The sequence below is a fragment of the Kogia breviceps genome, chromosome 4, assembly GCF_026419965.1.
Source record: "Kogia breviceps isolate mKogBre1 chromosome 4, mKogBre1 haplotype 1, whole genome shotgun sequence".
Classification (NCBI taxonomy): domain Eukaryota; kingdom Metazoa; phylum Chordata; class Mammalia; order Artiodactyla; family Physeteridae; genus Kogia; species Kogia breviceps.
The window spans coordinates 94,591,408-94,609,375 of NC_081313.1; the positions used below are offsets into that span (position 1 = coordinate 94,591,408).

General features: G+C 40.0%; 1 protein-coding gene across 1 annotated transcript; it reads left to right on the forward strand.

Annotated features, from left to right (window-relative positions):
- Nucleotides 1-728: 728 nt before the first annotated feature.
- LOC131755407 (bone morphogenetic protein 15-like) lies at nt 729-1,424 on the forward strand. Its single transcript, XM_059061910.2, has one exon. It carries the CDS (start codon nt 789-791, stop codon nt 1,422-1,424), a length of 636 nt encoding a protein of 211 aa, XP_058917893.1. The 5' UTR covers nt 729-788.
- The last annotated feature ends 16,544 nt before the right edge of the window (nt 1,425-17,968 follow it).

Consider the following 17,968-nt stretch of genomic DNA (forward strand, 5'->3'; position numbering starts at 1 on the left):
GCAGGGAAGTCAGAGGGTGGTGGGAAGGCCGGGTGGGGAGGTTGGAGGTGTTTGATGAGGGGGGTGATGAAGGACCTTTAATGGCCTCAGGTGTCCAAAGCCTCTTCAGGGGGAAAGGAGCCCGCAGGAGATGAGATTTGGGGGAGATTGCACCTTCCTGAGACCAAGTGAAACAGAGCAGGACCCTATGGGGCCTTCCCAGGACAGACAACCCCATGCCCTAACCGCCCCAACAGTGCCATGTCCTCAGCCTGCCTTTTGTATGTAGAAAAACTTTAGTCAAAGAATAAATTTAATCAAGAAGTGAAAAACTGCAGAAGCAAAAGAAAACCGTCAAACAAGACAAAATAGCAATAGTCATTAAACAATGTCAAGGATATTTAGTTCCTTCTCAAGGGCTACAGATAATATTCTGAGCCATATCCTTTGAGCAGCTGTCTTGTAGATAATGAAATCCCCACCAGGTGGAAGAAATTAACTACATGATGACCAGACTGTAGCCATGACATAAGCTACCACAATTCTGAGAACTGGCTTCAAAGAAATGGGAACAAACTGACCCTGCAACTGAAGACTAACTGTACTTAAAACAATCGAGGTGACACTGGTCAGACCACTGCATGACTAATTGCAGGACAACTGTCAGAGGTGACTGTGCTGTTTCTGCACGTAGCCCCCTCCCTCCACCTATACACACCTGAAACTCCCCTTTAAAAGGTCTTGCCCACTTTTCTTCTTCAGGAAGAGGCTCCTCAAAGCCTTCCCTGCTGCCCGAAGCTTGGACAGAGATGGATATCACACAACATGTTGTGCAAAAACTCTGGAATCACAAGGGGCGCAGGGTTTTACGACTCCGCTTCCTGTGTCAGCAGCCAAGAGGTAGTGAGGTTCTTGAGTTCCGGTGGCATGGCACTTCATCTTTGGACACTGCTTTCTTGTTACTCTATTTCAATGACACTCAGAGTGTTCAGAAGGCCAAACTTCTCCCCAGAGGCCTGGAAGAGTTTACGGAAAGAGACCCTTCTCTTCTCTTGCGGAGGGCTCGTCAAGCAGGCATTATCGCATCTGAGGTTCCTGGCTGCTCCAGGGAGCGCGATGGGCCTGAAAGTAACCAGTGTTCCCTCCACCCTTTCCAAGTCAGCTTCCAGCAGCTGGGCTGGGATCACTGGATCATTGCTCCCCATCTCTATACCCCAAACTACTGTAAGGGAGTCTGCCCTCGGGTACTACACTATGGTCTCAATTCTCCCAATCATGCCATCATCCAGAACCTTGTCAATGAGCTGGTGGACCAGAGCGTCCCCCAGCCCTCCTGTGTCCCTTATAAGTATATTCCTATTAGCATTCTTCTGATTGAAGCAAATGGGAGTATCCTGTACAAGGAATATGAGGATATGATTGCCCAGTCCTGCACGTGCAGGTGATAGCAAAAGTACAGCTAGCTCAGGTTTGCCTGAGAAATTAGAAAAGGATTTAAAATAAACTAATATTAATGTTAAAGCTGCAAAAAAAAAAAAAAAAAAAAAAAAGTGATTGATTGTCAGTGGAGAGCTGGCCTTCGGAGGTTGCCGGCCTCTGAAATAAAGCACACTTTCCTTTCCAACCAATCTTGCTTCTCGATTATTGGCTTTCGAGCGGCAAACAGCTGAACCCCACTTTTGGCAACGCTAGGCCAGAAAAAGAAGTAGTTCTTTGCGTGTGTCTGTGAGTAGAAAGAAGACTGAATTTCAAAGTAGAAAGCTTGGGTTCTATTTTCTAACTCTTGATTCTTGGCAAGAAACATTGCTCTTTTAAACCTCCATTTCTTCATGCATCAAGTGGCAATACAAACAAAGAATGAATGAATGAATAAGATTAAGATCATAATGCAGTATAGTACACACCACCAGAGAGGCAGATAGACACATTTTAAAAAATACAACAATACCAGATGTTGGCAAGCAAATAGGACAACAAGATCCCTCATACATTGCTGGTGGAAATGTAAATTGGCCCAACAGCTTTGGAACACAATGTGGCATAATCTAATAAAGTGGAAGATACATATATGGCCTAGAAATTCCACTTTGCATATACTTTAAAGTATGTACTTTACAGCAGTGGTTCTCAAAGTGTGCTCCAAAGACCTTTGAGAGACTTTGAAACCCCTTCAGAGGATCTGAGATTATCTATGGGAGGTTGGATTTCCATCATACATCTCAACCAAAACAACATACAACATCGAATGTAAAAGCAGATGAGCACCCAGCTTCTTGTATGAATCTAGATATTAAAGAGATTCACACAAATGTAAAGCAATGTGACCCTTATCACTAAATTTTCATTTGGACAATGTTTCTCTTTTTCATGTTAAAATGTGTTATCTATGTTAACATATGTAGTAGGTGAAATTGTGTACCCCCAAAAAACATATGTCCGAATCCTAACTTCCAGGCCCTGTGAATTCGACCTTACTTGGAAATAGGGTTCTTGAAATAAAATTAAGTTAAGCATCTCAAGATGCAATCATCTTGGATTTAGAGTGGACCCTAAATCCAGTGACTGGTGTCCTTATAAGAGAAAGGAGAGGGAGAACTGAGACACACAAACACAGACACACAGGGAGAATGCCACGTGAAGACAAAAAGATTGGAGTGATGCATCTCCAAGCCAAGGAATGCCAAGGATCGCCCACAGCCACCAGCAGATAGGAGAAAGGCATGGAACAGATTCTCCCTCAGAGCCCTCCAGAAGGAACTGCCCTGGAAATACTTTAATTTCAGACTTCCGGCCTCCTCAACTGTGAGAGAATACTTTTCTGTTTTTTTTTTTTTTTTTTTGCGGTATGCAGGCCTCTCACTGTTGTGGCCTCTCCCGTTGTGGAGCACAGGCTCCAGACGCGCAGGCCCAGCGGCCATGGCTCACGGGCTCAGTTGCTCCGCGGCATGTGGGATCTTCCCGGACCAGGGCACGAACCCGTGTCTCCTGCATCGGCAGGCGGATTCTCAACCACTGCGCCACCAGGGAAGCCCCCTTTTCTGTTGTTTTAAAACACCACATTAGTAGCAGTTTGTTATGGCAGTCTCAGGAAATGCATATAACACGTAATGGGTTTATTATTGTTATTTTATTTGTTTATTTTTAATTGAAGTATACTTGATGTACAAATTATGTCAGTTTCAGGTCTGCAACATAATGCTCTGACAATCAAGTACATTGCAAAATGATCACCATACATCCAGGAACCATTTGTCACCATACAAAATTGTTACAGTATTATTGACTATACTCCCTATGCTGTATATTACATCCCAATGACTCATTTATTTTATAACTGGGAGTTTGCATCTCTTAATCCCCTTCACCTATTTCATCCAACACCCACCTACCTCCCCTCTGACAACCGCCATTTTGTATTTTGTATCTATGTCTGTTTCTGTTTTGTTTGTTCCTTTGTTTTGTTTTTAGATTCCATATATAAGTGAGATCACATAATACTTGCGTTTCTCTGACTTATTTCATTTAGATGACTACCCTCTAGGTCCACCCATATTGTTGCAAATGGCACAATTTCATTCTTTTTTTGTGGCTAATATTCCATTGTGTGTATATTGTTATTTTAAATAAATTATTCAATAAATATTTTGTCTCAAATCTCTATAATTTAAATTTTTCATTAAATAATTTTTATTAATTTATTTTATTTTATCTGATTTTTAAGATTCTGGAATCAAAAATTTGAGAACCACTTATGCACAGGTATACCACGATACATATGCAGGAACACTTAAAGCCAAAGGCTAATAATAGTCCCAAACTGGAAACAGCACAAATATCCATAAATTTGAGTGCAGTCTGAAATGCAACATTACATAGCAATGAAAATGAACAGATTATAGCTACACAGGACAACATGGGGGAATCTTATAAACACAATGAAAAAGAAACTAGGCAAAAAAAGAAATCATATAGAACATAAAGGCTGACATCAGGCAAAACTAAATGATACTGTTTCCCCTAATACACAGTGAAACTATCCAAAGAAGCAAGGGAATGATTATCTCAGAAGTGAGGACAGTGGGGAAGGACAGGGTGATAGGTGAGAAGCAACACTGGGTGGAGAATGGGGCAGCTTCTTTGGTGTTGGTAATGATCATTTTCATAGCCTAGGGGGTGGTTACATATATTTTCACTTTATACTTACTTGTTAAACTTATTTATTTTATATGCTTTTCTGCATGTGTGTTATATTTCACAATAAAAGCAGGAAAACTTACTATGCTGGATGCATCAGTTAGCCATTATTGTGGGAAAAAACACCTCAGAAAGTGTGGCTTAAACAATATGTATTTATTACTGCTTGAGAGACTATAGGTCAGCTGATGGGTCTGCTCTCAGGTGGGCTCAAGCATCGTCTCTGGTCAGCTGGGGGTTGGGTAGGCAGCTGTGCTTATCTGGGTTGGGTTTGCTCTTATTTGGGTGGGACAGCTGGTTATAGGCTGGTCTAGAATGGCCTTGGCTAAGACAACTGGGCTCCCCTCTGTTTAGTAGTCTCTCATACTCCAGCAGGCTAGCCCTGGACGGTGCACGTGGCAGTTACAGAGTTCCGAGAGAATGTGCAAGGCGTCTAGAGGCCTAGGCTCAGAAATGGGTCCTGTCACGTTTGCTTCATTCTATTAACCAAAGCCAATCACAAGGCCAACCCAGCTTCAAGGGACAGGGAGGAGCTGCAAAGACATTGTGTCAGTCAGGGCTCCATTAAAAGAAGCAGGACCACTAGAAGTAAAAACGACAATAACAAATATATAAATGAGTGTGTGTGTGTATATATATATTTATATATGTATATATATTTGATTGAATATAAATATATTTAATATTTCTATAAATGTAAATATATGTGTGTAGACATATAAGATAAGGAGTTGACTCTAGGAATTTGACTTTATTAATTGTGGGAGCAGGTTAAACAGTCTGTGGGAGGCTGCGGCTTCTTTGTCTGGTTCTGGAGCCTGAAGTCTGTAGATAAAACAGTCAAAAAGGAAAGATGGATATGAAGTGGAAAAAGAAACTGGGCCTGTGAGGATGGGCCACAACCCACTTCATTTTCTCACTCCCTCCAAGCATACGATTTCAGTGATGAGGGATCTGCAGGAAAAGCTGGTGTTCTTCTTTATGCACCTGGCTCAGAATCAGAGAAGATTCAGGTGTAAAAAGGGATTTCGTGGCTGCTTCATCCCTTCTGTCTTTCAGAATGTCTCTTGTGGTTCACTAACTTCCAACTATGTAGGGAATGGAATTCTAGGAAAGACTAGTTCTACTTTAGCTAATTTAATACACTACAAATCCACCATATACATTTTGCAAAAGTGTTGGGGGATATAGGTGTGAGAGAAGAATTTTGTTGATTTTTGCAATCAATCTACTCCACTGGATAAAGACAGAAAATGAAGAAATCTATATTCTTGTCCTTGGAAGGTTCATAACCTAGAAAGTAGAAATTTAATTGTGTTCCAGATTTTTAGTTTATCTTTTCACTTCTCAGGATTAATCTAAGAATCAGAAAGAGTATATATGTGAAAAAGCTTCATAAAATATACAAATTAATATCGTATTTATGTCAGGTATACCTCCTTACTAGGGACTACACAATATTATTTTTAAAAATTAACCATGATTTGTTTAGCTTACAGTGATAACACAGCAATGCAAATTTTGACTCAAACATAGTCTTTGAGCCTACATAATGTAGGAAGTATAATGTAGTGTAAGCTTGGGGAAATGACCTACCCTTTCTGATACCTAATTTCTTCATCCATAAAAAGGAGGTGGGCTTCCCTGGTGGTGCAGTGGTTGAGAATCTGCCTGCCAATGCAGGCGACACAGGTTCGAGCCCTGGTCTGGGAAGATCCCACATGCCGTGGAGCAACTAAGCCCGTGAGCCACAAATACTGAGTCTGTGCGCCTGGAGCCTGTGCTCCACAGCAAGAGAGGCCGCAATGGTGAGAGGCCTGCGCACCGCGATGAAGAGTGGCCCCCACTTGCCACGACTAAAGAAAGCCCTTGCACAGAAACGAAGACCCAACACAGCCATAAATAAATAAATGAACAAATGTGGGGTAAAAAAGGAGGTAATTATACCTATTTTGTAGGTGGCTGAGAGGACTGAATAAGATGAGATAATATCCATAACAGTGCATGAAATGCAGTAGAGATTCTCTATATAATTCTCCTTCGAAAGGTTACTATTAAAAAAAACCTTTATTTTTCTTATTACTCCTAAAGATGGAGGGGCTCCTCTTATTTCTGTATGTTAAAGTATTAGATCAGCTTAAGTAATTAGATTAGAAATAACATAAATCTAAAATCAAAGTTTCAAATGACAAGGTTTAGGCAGAGAGAAGGGACATTGCTGTGACCTCCTTGGCGTCAGCGTCAGATACAGATCAGGGAAGCTCTAGGATTAAGCATTTGGCCTTGCAGAGATGAAGATGGCGGTTTAGGCAGCCCCTGACATGAGCAGGGACCAAAAATGTCAGCATCTTCATGATTCTCCCTTCAGCCTGCATTCCTCTTTATCTGAATCTGAAATATTCCTGAAAACATGTTGGATAGAAAATTAGGCACTAGAGTTAGCCTCTAATTCTAGTAGTTTTAGAGGTAGTCTATATTCTAGTATTTTCTATTATTATTATTTTTAAAAAATTATTTTATTTATTTTTGGCTGTGTTGGGTCTTCGTTGCTGTGTGCAGGCTTTCTCTAGTTGCGGTGAGTGGGGGCTACTCTTCGTTTCGGTGCACGGGCTTCTCATTGCGGTGGCTTCTCTTTTTGAGGAGCACGGGCTCTAGGCGCACAGGCTTCAGTAGTTGTGGCTCACAGGCTCAGTAGTTGTGGCACGCAGGCTCAGTAATTGTGGTGCATGGGCTTAGTTGCTCCACGGAATGTGGGATCTTCCCGGACCAGGGCTCAAACCCATGTCCCCTGCATTGGCAAGTGGATTCTTAACCACTGCACCACCAGGGAGGCCCCTATTCTAGTATTTTAAATGGAAAAAATAATCATGCATTCCATATTCCTACAAAAAATCCAACTAATTTTCCTAAATATCACTAACTACACTCTGACTTACATAACATTCCATTTATTATATCTACATGAGATAAGCATTTAAAATACTGATCATTCTATCACTTATATGTGGAATCTGAAATATGACACAAATGCACTTATCTACAAAACAGAAACAGTCTCACAGACATAGAGAACACACTTGTGGTTGCCAAGGGGGAAAGGGGTGGGGAAGGGATAGACTGGGAGTTTGGGATTAGTAGATGCAAACTATTATATATAGAATGTATAAACAACAAGGTCCTACTGTATAGCACAGGGAATTATATTCAATATTCTGTGATAAACCATAACGGAAAAGAATTTTTTAAAGAAATATACTTGTGTATAACTGAATTACTTTGCTGTACAGCAGAAATTAACACAACATTGTAAATAAACTGTACTTCAATAGAAAAAAATTTTAAAAATAAAATACTAATCATCCCATTATTCAACACTTGATGGGCTTATCAATGGTATGTTTGTATGCAGCTCTCAAAGATAGTATACAGTATCAGACTTAAGTTGTGTCTTCCTTCTACATTGCAATGAACATGCACCGTAATGTGAACAAACAAGGACAAACTATGTTAAAAATACGTACTAAATCTTGGAAACTAAAATTTTTATAAAATGAGGCAATTTAAAACATAGTTCCTCTCCAATGGTCCAAGTGAGCTTCAGTGATGGGAGGGAAGGGGGACTGTGGCCTTGGTAGAGGTTTGGTGATGGGTGAAAGTTGAGAGAGAGTGAGCTAGTGAAGGAGTGAAGTAATGCAGTACATGCCACAGGTGTGTCCAGGTCTAAATTCAAGATATAGTCAGACAGTCTTCTCAACTTGGCAACTGAGACTCAATGCCAAGGATTCTCAATTGAAAATCCTCACCTGAATCAAAAGGACAAAACCAAAAATAGACAATAAAACAGCTCCTCAAAATGGATAACATTCCCTTATCTTGCAGTTATGCAGCTCCCAATAATAAGATTGTGTGTGGGAATGCATTTCTGAATGTAATACTTCTGCTCATATTATAATCACAGTTATTTATAACACCAATCATTTCCTGTGCGTGAGCTAAAATATCTTTTAAACATCTGGCACAGAGTATTCAGAGTTGCTCTTCTTCCCCTTTCTCTTTTTCTGACTAACAGTGAGCCTTAAGTTGAACAAGTTTCCTTTAAGTTCTTCAACATTGTCCCTATGTAACTATAGCCATATAAATATAAGGTTAGAGTTATATAAATGTATATACTTAGCAATAAATACATTTGATTAGCAGCATCTGTTCCTTTTTGCTTTCAGTTGATTACTTCCCCAAAATGTTGATAGTTAGCAACTAATTGGCAGGGTTGATTTCCTGGAAGACATTTTTACTTAATGTCTCAGCACATTTGGGCACACTGCTACAGACTGGGTAACTTACAAACAACAGAACTTTGTTTGTCATAGTTCTGGAGGCTGGGAAGTCCAAGTTCAAGGTGCCAGCATGGTTTCCCTCTAGTGAAGCTCTCCCTGGCTCACAGCCAGCGTCTTCTCACTGTGTCCTCACAAGATGGAAGGACCTGGGGAACTCTGTGGAGTCTCTTTTGTAAGAGCACTAATCCCACTCATGAGGGCTCCAACCTCATGACCTAATCACTCCCCCACCTCCTAGTATCATCACTTCTGGAGGTTAGGATTTCAACATATGAATTTTGGGGGGGTACACAAACATTAAAATCAAAGCCCTTAATAATGTGAAGATGATATCTACAATGTACAACCCATGTAAACAGGGACAGCAAGGATCCATCCTATCTGGAAAAGGTCTGAGCTAGGGCCACAGCGCATGCTGCATCCTCTGCTGCAGATGCGTACCTGACGTACAAATTTTGGCTGGCAGATACATGTAGATTTATTACAGTGGGTTTTGATTTAGAGTGAATTTGGAGTAAACTTGTTTGCAATGTTCAGGTGGTGAGAATTCAGAAAGTGAGGGATGCCTGTATTTTTGCCCAAGCCCCATAGGTTGCTCCCTAGTAAAGCCTTAGCTGGTGTCTCTGATATTTAAGAGAAAGTCAAATGGGCACATTAATTCATTATTCTTCACAGTTCCTTTATCTATTTGAAGAGACAGACACAGAGATAAGCAGGAAGGGTACTTATTCAGACTCTTATGCATACCCAAATCTGTGAGTACTATTAAGGCATATAGTTTTTCCACAGGAGGCAATAAATCTGAAATTTAAAAATTGATGTCACCTCTTCAGAATCTTGCTGAGATTAACTGCCTACCTGATAGCGAATAAAGAACAAAACCACAAGGAAATCAATCCTGTTGGCCAATCATGTAAATCATATTTGTGTCTCAAGGAAAGAACAGATTCAGAAGCCACTGAGTCTCTCACCAATGGCTGAATGGAAAACACGGAATCTTTGGAAGCCAGGAATCCACTCCACTATATTGTCAGATCACCAGAAAGCTGTAGTCAGACCATTTTTTTTTTCCTCTCCAAAGTAATTTCTCAACATTGTAGAGTTAGGATTTCAGGTTATGAGCATGTTACAGGGCAATATTTTAAATATGGATTTGAAAAATGTTTTTGTACTTAAAAAAATTGAAGTTGAAGACAGTAACAAATACACCACCTTCCTTGGGAACATCAGTTCTGCATTCTCCAAAATGCAGGAAGCAATGGAGGAAGAAGCTCCACTTGTAAATGGGCAAGCGGCCCTCTAACACACTGAGGTTTTCAGATTCACCTCTCATCCTTAACGCCCCACCAACACCATACTGACCACTAGGGGGTGCTGCTCCCTTTCTAATACTTCTGCTCAGGTACAAACATTCAATTGTTTCTTTTTCATCTGTAATTTACAGCTGAAATATTTAAGCAAAAACTTTGCTCAAGGGACCAGGATAACAAAAGAAAGATGAGGATGAAAAGTGGTTAGTGAATGTATTAGAAAACTTCTGGAAAGTCATGTTAACAGGTTTGGACTTTTTCCCAGGGCAATGCAGAACCATTGAAAAATTTTAAGCATGAAAGAAGCTAATTAAAGTTATATTGTCAAAAGAGCATTCTGGCTGCCATATAAAGACTGGATTAGAGAGGTGAAAATATTGAAACAAGGAGACCAATTGAAAGACTATTATAGTACCCAAGATAAAAGATGGTGGTGACCAGAAATAGTGTGTCTGGTGATGGCTGACTGGCACCTGTTGGGATAGGTGTAGGATGGAAGAGGATATGCGTCAGTACAGTAGGAGATGAAGAAATACTGGACAGGAACAACTGAGTAGAATTCAGAAGATGCTGTGGGAAAAAATGAAAGAGCAATTTGACTGACTGACCTGATGGATTTTCTGAGATTGAGGAAAGCTTTCCCTAACTGAAGCCAAGCTACTCAGCTATTCAGAGACATCCTGGTGATGCAAAAGAAACTGGAGCAGTCTGGCAGTAGAAAGCAAAGAGCAATCATTTCTGGGAAGACAAAAATGTGGCATTCTATAAATGAGCACCTCTGTTTTCTAGGCACTGTGCTAGGTGTTTGAAATACACAGAAATCAAGCATCCTTATTTTTATTATAATTTCCTCCTTAAAAAAAATCACATTACAAGATAGAGAATTGTCTTCCCTTTGCTCCATTATTTGGCACATAATAGGTGGTAAATAAATATTGGCTGAAGGGATGGGTGGATAGAGAATACAAATGATAATTGTTTGGATACAGAGCACTATTCAGAACACAGCTCTTTCCTTTTCTATTGTGGCAATCTTATTTTAGCCATTTGAAAATATTAGAATTATATATGTGTCATTTTCCAACAACTGTATTGACTAGGTTACCCTTAATCAGATAATAATCATTATTTTCATTTGTAGGGATATCATAGTTGGAAACAAAATTGCATTGACAAATGCAGAGGAACAGTTCCAGATAGGTGGTCAGGGCAGGAAGCAATTGGAGAGAACCTTAGTTCATTTGCATTGAGCTTAACTGGCAAGGCTTACAACACATGGTGTCTTACGTATCATATTATATAATTGGGTAGCAAGAACTAATAATAAAACAATGTCTTTTAGCTTAACATTGGTACCTGGAAAATTCAGCCATGGTCTTGCTGAATGAGACAGACGATGCATGTAATTAAGAAGAGCCTAGTTAGAATTTCCTTTGAAAAGGTCATCCTCTAAGACCCTATAAACTACAAATTACTCAGGATTATACTGCCATATAAGACACATTAAACAGAAAAAAGAATACTAGTCTATTTCTGAGCAATAGCCTCGTTCTATTGTCACATCCATTCACCTAGAAATCTGGGAATCATCCTTGATTTCTCTGTTTTCCCCAGTATTGCTTTGATTTAATATTTTGATAGTGAGAAGGAGCTATAATAACTCCCATCTGGAGTTTCTTGCCATAATTTTCCTTTATGGATCATAAGCCAACCTGGAAATGTTATCAATTATTGCTATACCAACCTTATAGTCAAGAGCTGAGAAAATAACTACAGAATGTACCTTGGGCCCAGTTGTGCTTAGTGAAGCAGACTTGGATCAGAATCACATTTATTACTTGCCCCTTATAAACCCCTTCCCTAACTGATGAATCACTGTGATGTTTAGAATTAGTGTTAGCTAGTTAGTATCCAATCATCCTTAAAATTAGAATTATTTCTCCAAGCGCATGCAAGGTAAATGGCCAAAATCCCTAAAAGGAAGGCAAGCTATATGATCATGGAAAGGGCTTTTCTCAAGGACATTCAACTTCTTATTCAAAACATTCTAGGGCTGGGTAGACTCAGGTCTGAAAGTAGATGAAGACTGTGATTCTCTGGAGTGGAAGTTCAGGTCAGATTTCTCCCAGACTTCATCCTACTTGGAGTCTGTGACTGTATAAATCAAGTAGGACCTTGGTAGGTTGCTTACCAGTTTTATTCATGTGGACCCCATGAATTAACCAGAACCAGAAATCTCTGCATAGTATACCCTATTCTAGGTCTAATTCACAAACCCACTCTGGGGACTTCCCTGGTGGTCCAGTGGCTAAGACTCCACACTCCCAGTGTAGGGGGCCCGGGGTTCGATTCCTGGTCAGGGAACTAGACACACCTCCTCCCACATGCTGCAACTAAAAGATCCTCCATGCCGAAACTAAGACCCAGTGCAGCCAAATAAATAAATAAATAAATAAATAACCCCAATAAGGCTTAGGAAAAAACCTACTCTGCTGCATGTTACAATGAGTAGAACCATATTTTTTATGACACACTGTCTTTAGAGACCCTTCCGACCTCTTTGAGCTCAGGGAGCCCATTTTTTTTAGCTTTTCCTACCAGTCTTCCCAGCTTACTAAAGGCAGCCAGTAAAGCACATTTTAATGGCAGTGGTGTTTTCCTCACCGATCTAATGATCATGGCAAGATGGAGAGTCTTCAGGGCTGAAGTGATGGTGAGAGGGTGGGTGGAAGGGATGCTTATAATATTGAATCCAACAGGATGTCCTCTGAAGTCTTTGAATTCATGCCTCCACCTCATGCAAAGGAATTTGTCCTCTTCGATATAATTTAACGCAATCAGTCATTCGTTGCAGGCTTGTATGCATTAATCCAGTCAACACACTTTTAGGATCACAGTTGATTTCCTAAGCCAGCTCAAAGAATGGCAACACTTGCACGAAATATAAGCTATCTGAAAATATTCCCTCCTCAACCAAGCATCTTCAAAATCCATTTTCATTAATATTCTAAAATGTTTTATGACGTGAATTAGTAAATTCCTGCAATCCTTTATCCTGTAATCCTTATTCTCCCGGCTCTGGTACTATGTTTCACTGAGTTTGAATTCTGGTTATCAGCCAAGCCACAGTGAGACTCAGGGGGCTTGACTGTTAGCTTTCTACTGCAAGGGAGGTGAGCTTCCCTAGCACAGGCAAAGAGAGACAGAGACGAGTATCTCAGAAGATTTGGGGGGGTTTAGACTCTCCAAGTCCTAAGTGTGTCCTAATAATTGCTCTTCTAATTGTCAGGATCCTAGTTTTTCCTGATTCTTGTCCTAATCGTTTTACTTCATCCTGATCATTTTACTTGAAAGACATAGTGAGGTTATGAATTCAACTAATATTGTAATAAAACAGTCCTAGAATTTATCTTTAGGTTTGATTTTCAGCGACTTCAGGCTCCATCAATCACTGGAAAGATTTGGAGTTTCATACTGTGCTTTGAGGAAAACGTTTTAAGATTTGAGAGTGCCTTTGAGAACAATTCTCTTGCCTAGTACCCCAGAGATTTGCCCCAGGTGAACACAAACCGGAGATTACCTGTCCCACCACTGGGTACCTTGGGCTGTTGCCTCCCAGCCTGGAATCTGAACTTTTGTCACTGCTTCAGTTTGATTTTTTCAGTTCCAATATGCATGAAGTATACTATAATAATCATTTGGGTTGGTGGGGGGCTTGTGATTTTTAAAAGTTGAACAAAGTGCTAAGTTATTGGGCATTTTGATATTTATGCTGACTATATGTGAGCTCTTGGACTTGTCTCCAAAGGTCCTGACAAAATGATGACAGGCCATCTCTTCAGAGAATATAGCTCATCAGATTGTGTGATAACATGTGCTCAGAATTTCATCTAATTATTGCTCATCTTCAATCCACTTTAGAATATGACACACATAAGTTAAAAAGAACTCTGATAATGACTCATATTTTTGTTACCTCTAGCTTTACACTGATGATAGCTAATTAAATTTCTGTGACTTGTGACATATGGAATCTGATCCCCATCAAGAAAAGGCACAGAGGGGTTATGTAATGCATGCCAGATAATCACCTCCAGAATATAAATATGATTAGACAACCCCACACTGATCTTTCTGAAGAGATAAAAGAAAACGTTTGTTGGCCATTCCCAGATGGCATCACTGGCTATCTGCACAATATATAAATTTCTTACCATACAGCTGACTAGGCAAGAAGAAAAAAAATATCCACCAGTAATTTGACAAACTATATATAATACTGAGTGTTCATATTTCATATTTTAGGTATTCACTTAATTCAGATGGCAAATAGGGTAATCTTTAATTTTGAGACTTGTGATTTTATTTGTGATAAAAATGAACCCATTCCTGCTTCCTCACTCGCTGGTTACATGTGATGAAGTAGTTAATCTTGAGGGTGGGTGAAATACTGAGCTTTCCTAATGCTAAACCATAATAAATTTTTATTTTATTTTGCTTTCAATTTTATTTTATTATTTTATTTTTTTAACATCTTTATTGGAGTATAATTGCTTTACAATGGTGTGTCATAATAAGTTTTTAAACGGCTTTTAAACCAGGGCAGGGATGCAGTTTCTGAGTTAGACTCCACCATATGTATGTATATATTTGGCCTGAAAATTCAATTCAGAGACAGGACAAGGAAAAAAGAAATGGCAAGATGGTGTGTCAAAGGTGAAGATGACAGAGAAAAGGCTAGGGTCTAAATAGTAATCTCACATGAGTTTTCTTACTACACAGGAATAAAAGATAATATATTATTTTTATATCACTGTGGTCTATGTTGTCTATATGTGCTACTATGTAATACTGTGTTTTCCCTAAGCCCACACATAATGATTCTTTTTATATTTATACTTTTATAAATAAAGTATATATTATACTTTTATAAATAAATAAAAGTATATAATTTATACTTTTATAAATAAGTATAAAGCCCATTTTATACTTATTTATTAAAAAGAAGCCATGTTTCTAAGGACTAAATGCAAGAATAAATACTACAGTAGGTAGACTAGCTCAGGGGGCAGAAATCAAAATTTCCTGAGGAATTGTGGTTACAATGTGAGGTCCTGCCACAAAATGTGACAAGGAGCTGCAAAGAGCAGAGAATTGTAAATCTTAGGGGAAGGTGGTATGGAGAATTAAGTTTGGGTATGAGATGCAAACCATAGCATATGTATGAGGGGCAACCGCGAAATGATGTGTCAGATTAAACTCATGTGCCACACCTAAGTGTGGTCCCCTCCACCCTCAGAATTGTAGCCTAAGGAATGCTTCACAGTGCAAAAGATTCTCTAGGGATCCTCCTTTGTGACTACCCATAGCATATTCTTTTGAATTTACTGGCATGGAAAAATTTTAAAGAGGAAGATGATTTTTAAGAAATAACCAAATATCATTGGAATGTGGACAATTTAACTGGATAGTGCTATTTTTTAGAAGAATAAGGGGAAAGAGAAAGGAGATAATAAAATAATAAAGATTATTTTCTTGCATATTTGATAAATTAATTTTAAAATAATTACAGTTACAACTTATATATGCATGCTCCTATGTGTACTGCACATCTACTCAAACATTTATATTTATATTGATATAACATTACCAAGTTGTTCTGAAAACAGGAAATGTAATTAATTTCAATTTGGACTATAGGTTTTATGTGATCGATTCACATAGAATATGTTCACAGTGCCCCTGTCAACTCTGGGGATGGATAAAAATTATAGAGAAACAAAATACAGGGAGAAAGCATGAAACTTCGTGTAAAAACCATAACTAATGGTAGCTTTAACTGCATCAAGACAGTAACCTTGTAAAAAGGAGCTGACACAAATCAGCTCTCAATACACCATACATGAGATCAGTCAGTGGGTGGAGCTGCCACTTAGAACACTTACTATGTACAAAACACTATCAATTACTTTACATACATTATCTTGTTTCTTTCTCAGAACAGTCCTATTACATGGGGATTACTATGATTGACTTTAAATAGAGGTTTAGAGAGGTTAACTAAGCTCACACAGCTAATTAGTGGCAAAGCCAGTTTTTGAAACCGTGTCTGTCCAACAACAGATTCTCCACTCTTAATCCTTTAAATCTTCCTTAATGTTTTTGTAAAAAGTAAACAAGAGGTATTATAAAGTGGATGTGCTCTGATTACATTGAAACCATTACTCTAAAAGTCTGCCCTTGGAGCAAGTGCACACATGTGTGCACATGCACACAACACTTACTGACTTGCACGCGTGCACACACACACACACTCCTCATCCAGATGAATGAATTCCTTCTCTCTTGCCTTTTTTTTTTTTTTTTTTTTTTTTTTTTTTGCGGTACGTGAGCCTTTCACTGCTGTGGCCTCTCCCGTTGCGGAGCACAGGCTCCGGACACGCAGGCTCAGCGGCCGTGGCTCACGGGCCCAGCCGCTCCGCGGCATGTGGGATCTTCCCGGACCAGGGCACGAACCCGTGTCCCCTGCATCGGCAGGAGGGTTCTCAACCACTGTGCCACCTGGGAAGCCCATGGCCCAGTGTTTTTTTTGTGTGTTTTTTTTGTTTTGTTTTTTGTGTGTGTTACGTGGGCCTCTCACTGTTGTGGCCTCTCCCGTTGCGGAGCACAGGCTCCGGACATGCAGGCTCAGCGGCCATGGCTCACGGGCCCAGCAGCTCCGCGGCATGTGGGATCTTCCCGGACCGGGGCACGAACCCGTGTCCCCTGCATCGGCAGGCGGATTCTCAACCACTGCGCCACCAGGGAAGCCCCTCTCTTGCCTTTTATCATTTGTCTTCTCTCACTTCCGTTCCTCACTGTTGCCCTTCCATCAGACTCTGCCTCAACCTTGCCATTACTACTCATTTCACCTAAATCCCACCCTTACTTCTCTTTTTCCCCAAAGGCAGAGACCTTGGTGGGGGGGGGGTAATAGAAAGAGGTCCCCCACACCCAGCCCCAGGCCATGGATCCAGACTATGTACCTCAATCCCAAAGCTCTTCTCTAAACCATAGGCAGAGATGCCCAGAGTTTTCTCAGTGTCATTTTCCTCTCAATTGTACCGTCTTCCGTTAGGTCCTAGGAGGCATATCTTCACCATCTGTTTTCTTTTCTTAATGAGGTTAGGAGGGAACACATGGAAAGGGGTGCAGGAGGAACCCTTTGCTACACTTAGATGGTTTCTAAAGTGTGTTACACTCCTGGATAGAAATAAGCCTGTTAAAAGACTATGCAGTATGCAGTGCTATATGTCAATTATATCTCAATAAAATGGGGAGAAACAAAGTATTCAGTAAGTGGGGCTGCTGACCTGATATTGCCCACTCTGGGCACCAAGTCTTGACCATAATAGGCAGGAGGTCCATGACTGTGTCTATCTTCCAAAGTGCTCTGGGGATAGGGGGGTGAAGTGGAGGGGGAATTCTTCGACTCCAGATTTCATTAAAGTACCAGCAGGATTTGTGAGAAACGACTGAATCCACACTACGGAATAAGAACTAATTTAACCATAATTATGTATGATAAACAAATGCTACACATTGTTCCTAATATTAATTTCCAATTCCTTTATCAATAAAGAATTGCTTTAAAAATGCCACGGTTAAGAATGGCTAAAAGAATAGTCTCTGTTCTACTCTAGTCTAAATGTCTCTTCTCCAATATGTTGTCCAAATTATCTTTTTCTTTCATTTAAATTATTATTATTGGGCTTCCCTGGTGGCGCAGTGGTTGAGAATCCGCCTGCCGATGCAGGAGACACGGGTTCGTGCCCTGGTCCGGGAGGATCCCACATGCCGCGGAGCAACTAAGCCCGTGAGCCATGGCCGCTAGGCCTGCGCGTCCGGAGCCTGTGCTCCGCAATGGGAGAGGCCACAACAGTGAGAGGCCCGCATACCGCAAAAAAAAAAAAAAAAAAAAAAAAATTATTATTATTACTTTTTATGATACTCAGACTCTTCCTGTCCCATACTGGGATGTCATATCTCTCTGCTTCAGGGCCCTTGTTACTAATCAGTAAACTATCACTATACGCAATTGCTTAAAGTTCAGATTTTAAACAACGGAGTCATTATCATAGAATTGCCAACACATTTGTTTTCAATATGTTC

What these genes read in the sequence shown, in the direction of transcription:
- LOC131755407 (XM_059061910.2), top strand. Translation starts at nt 789, where the DNA reads ATGGATATCACACAACATGTTGTGCAAAAACTCTGGAATCACAAGGGG.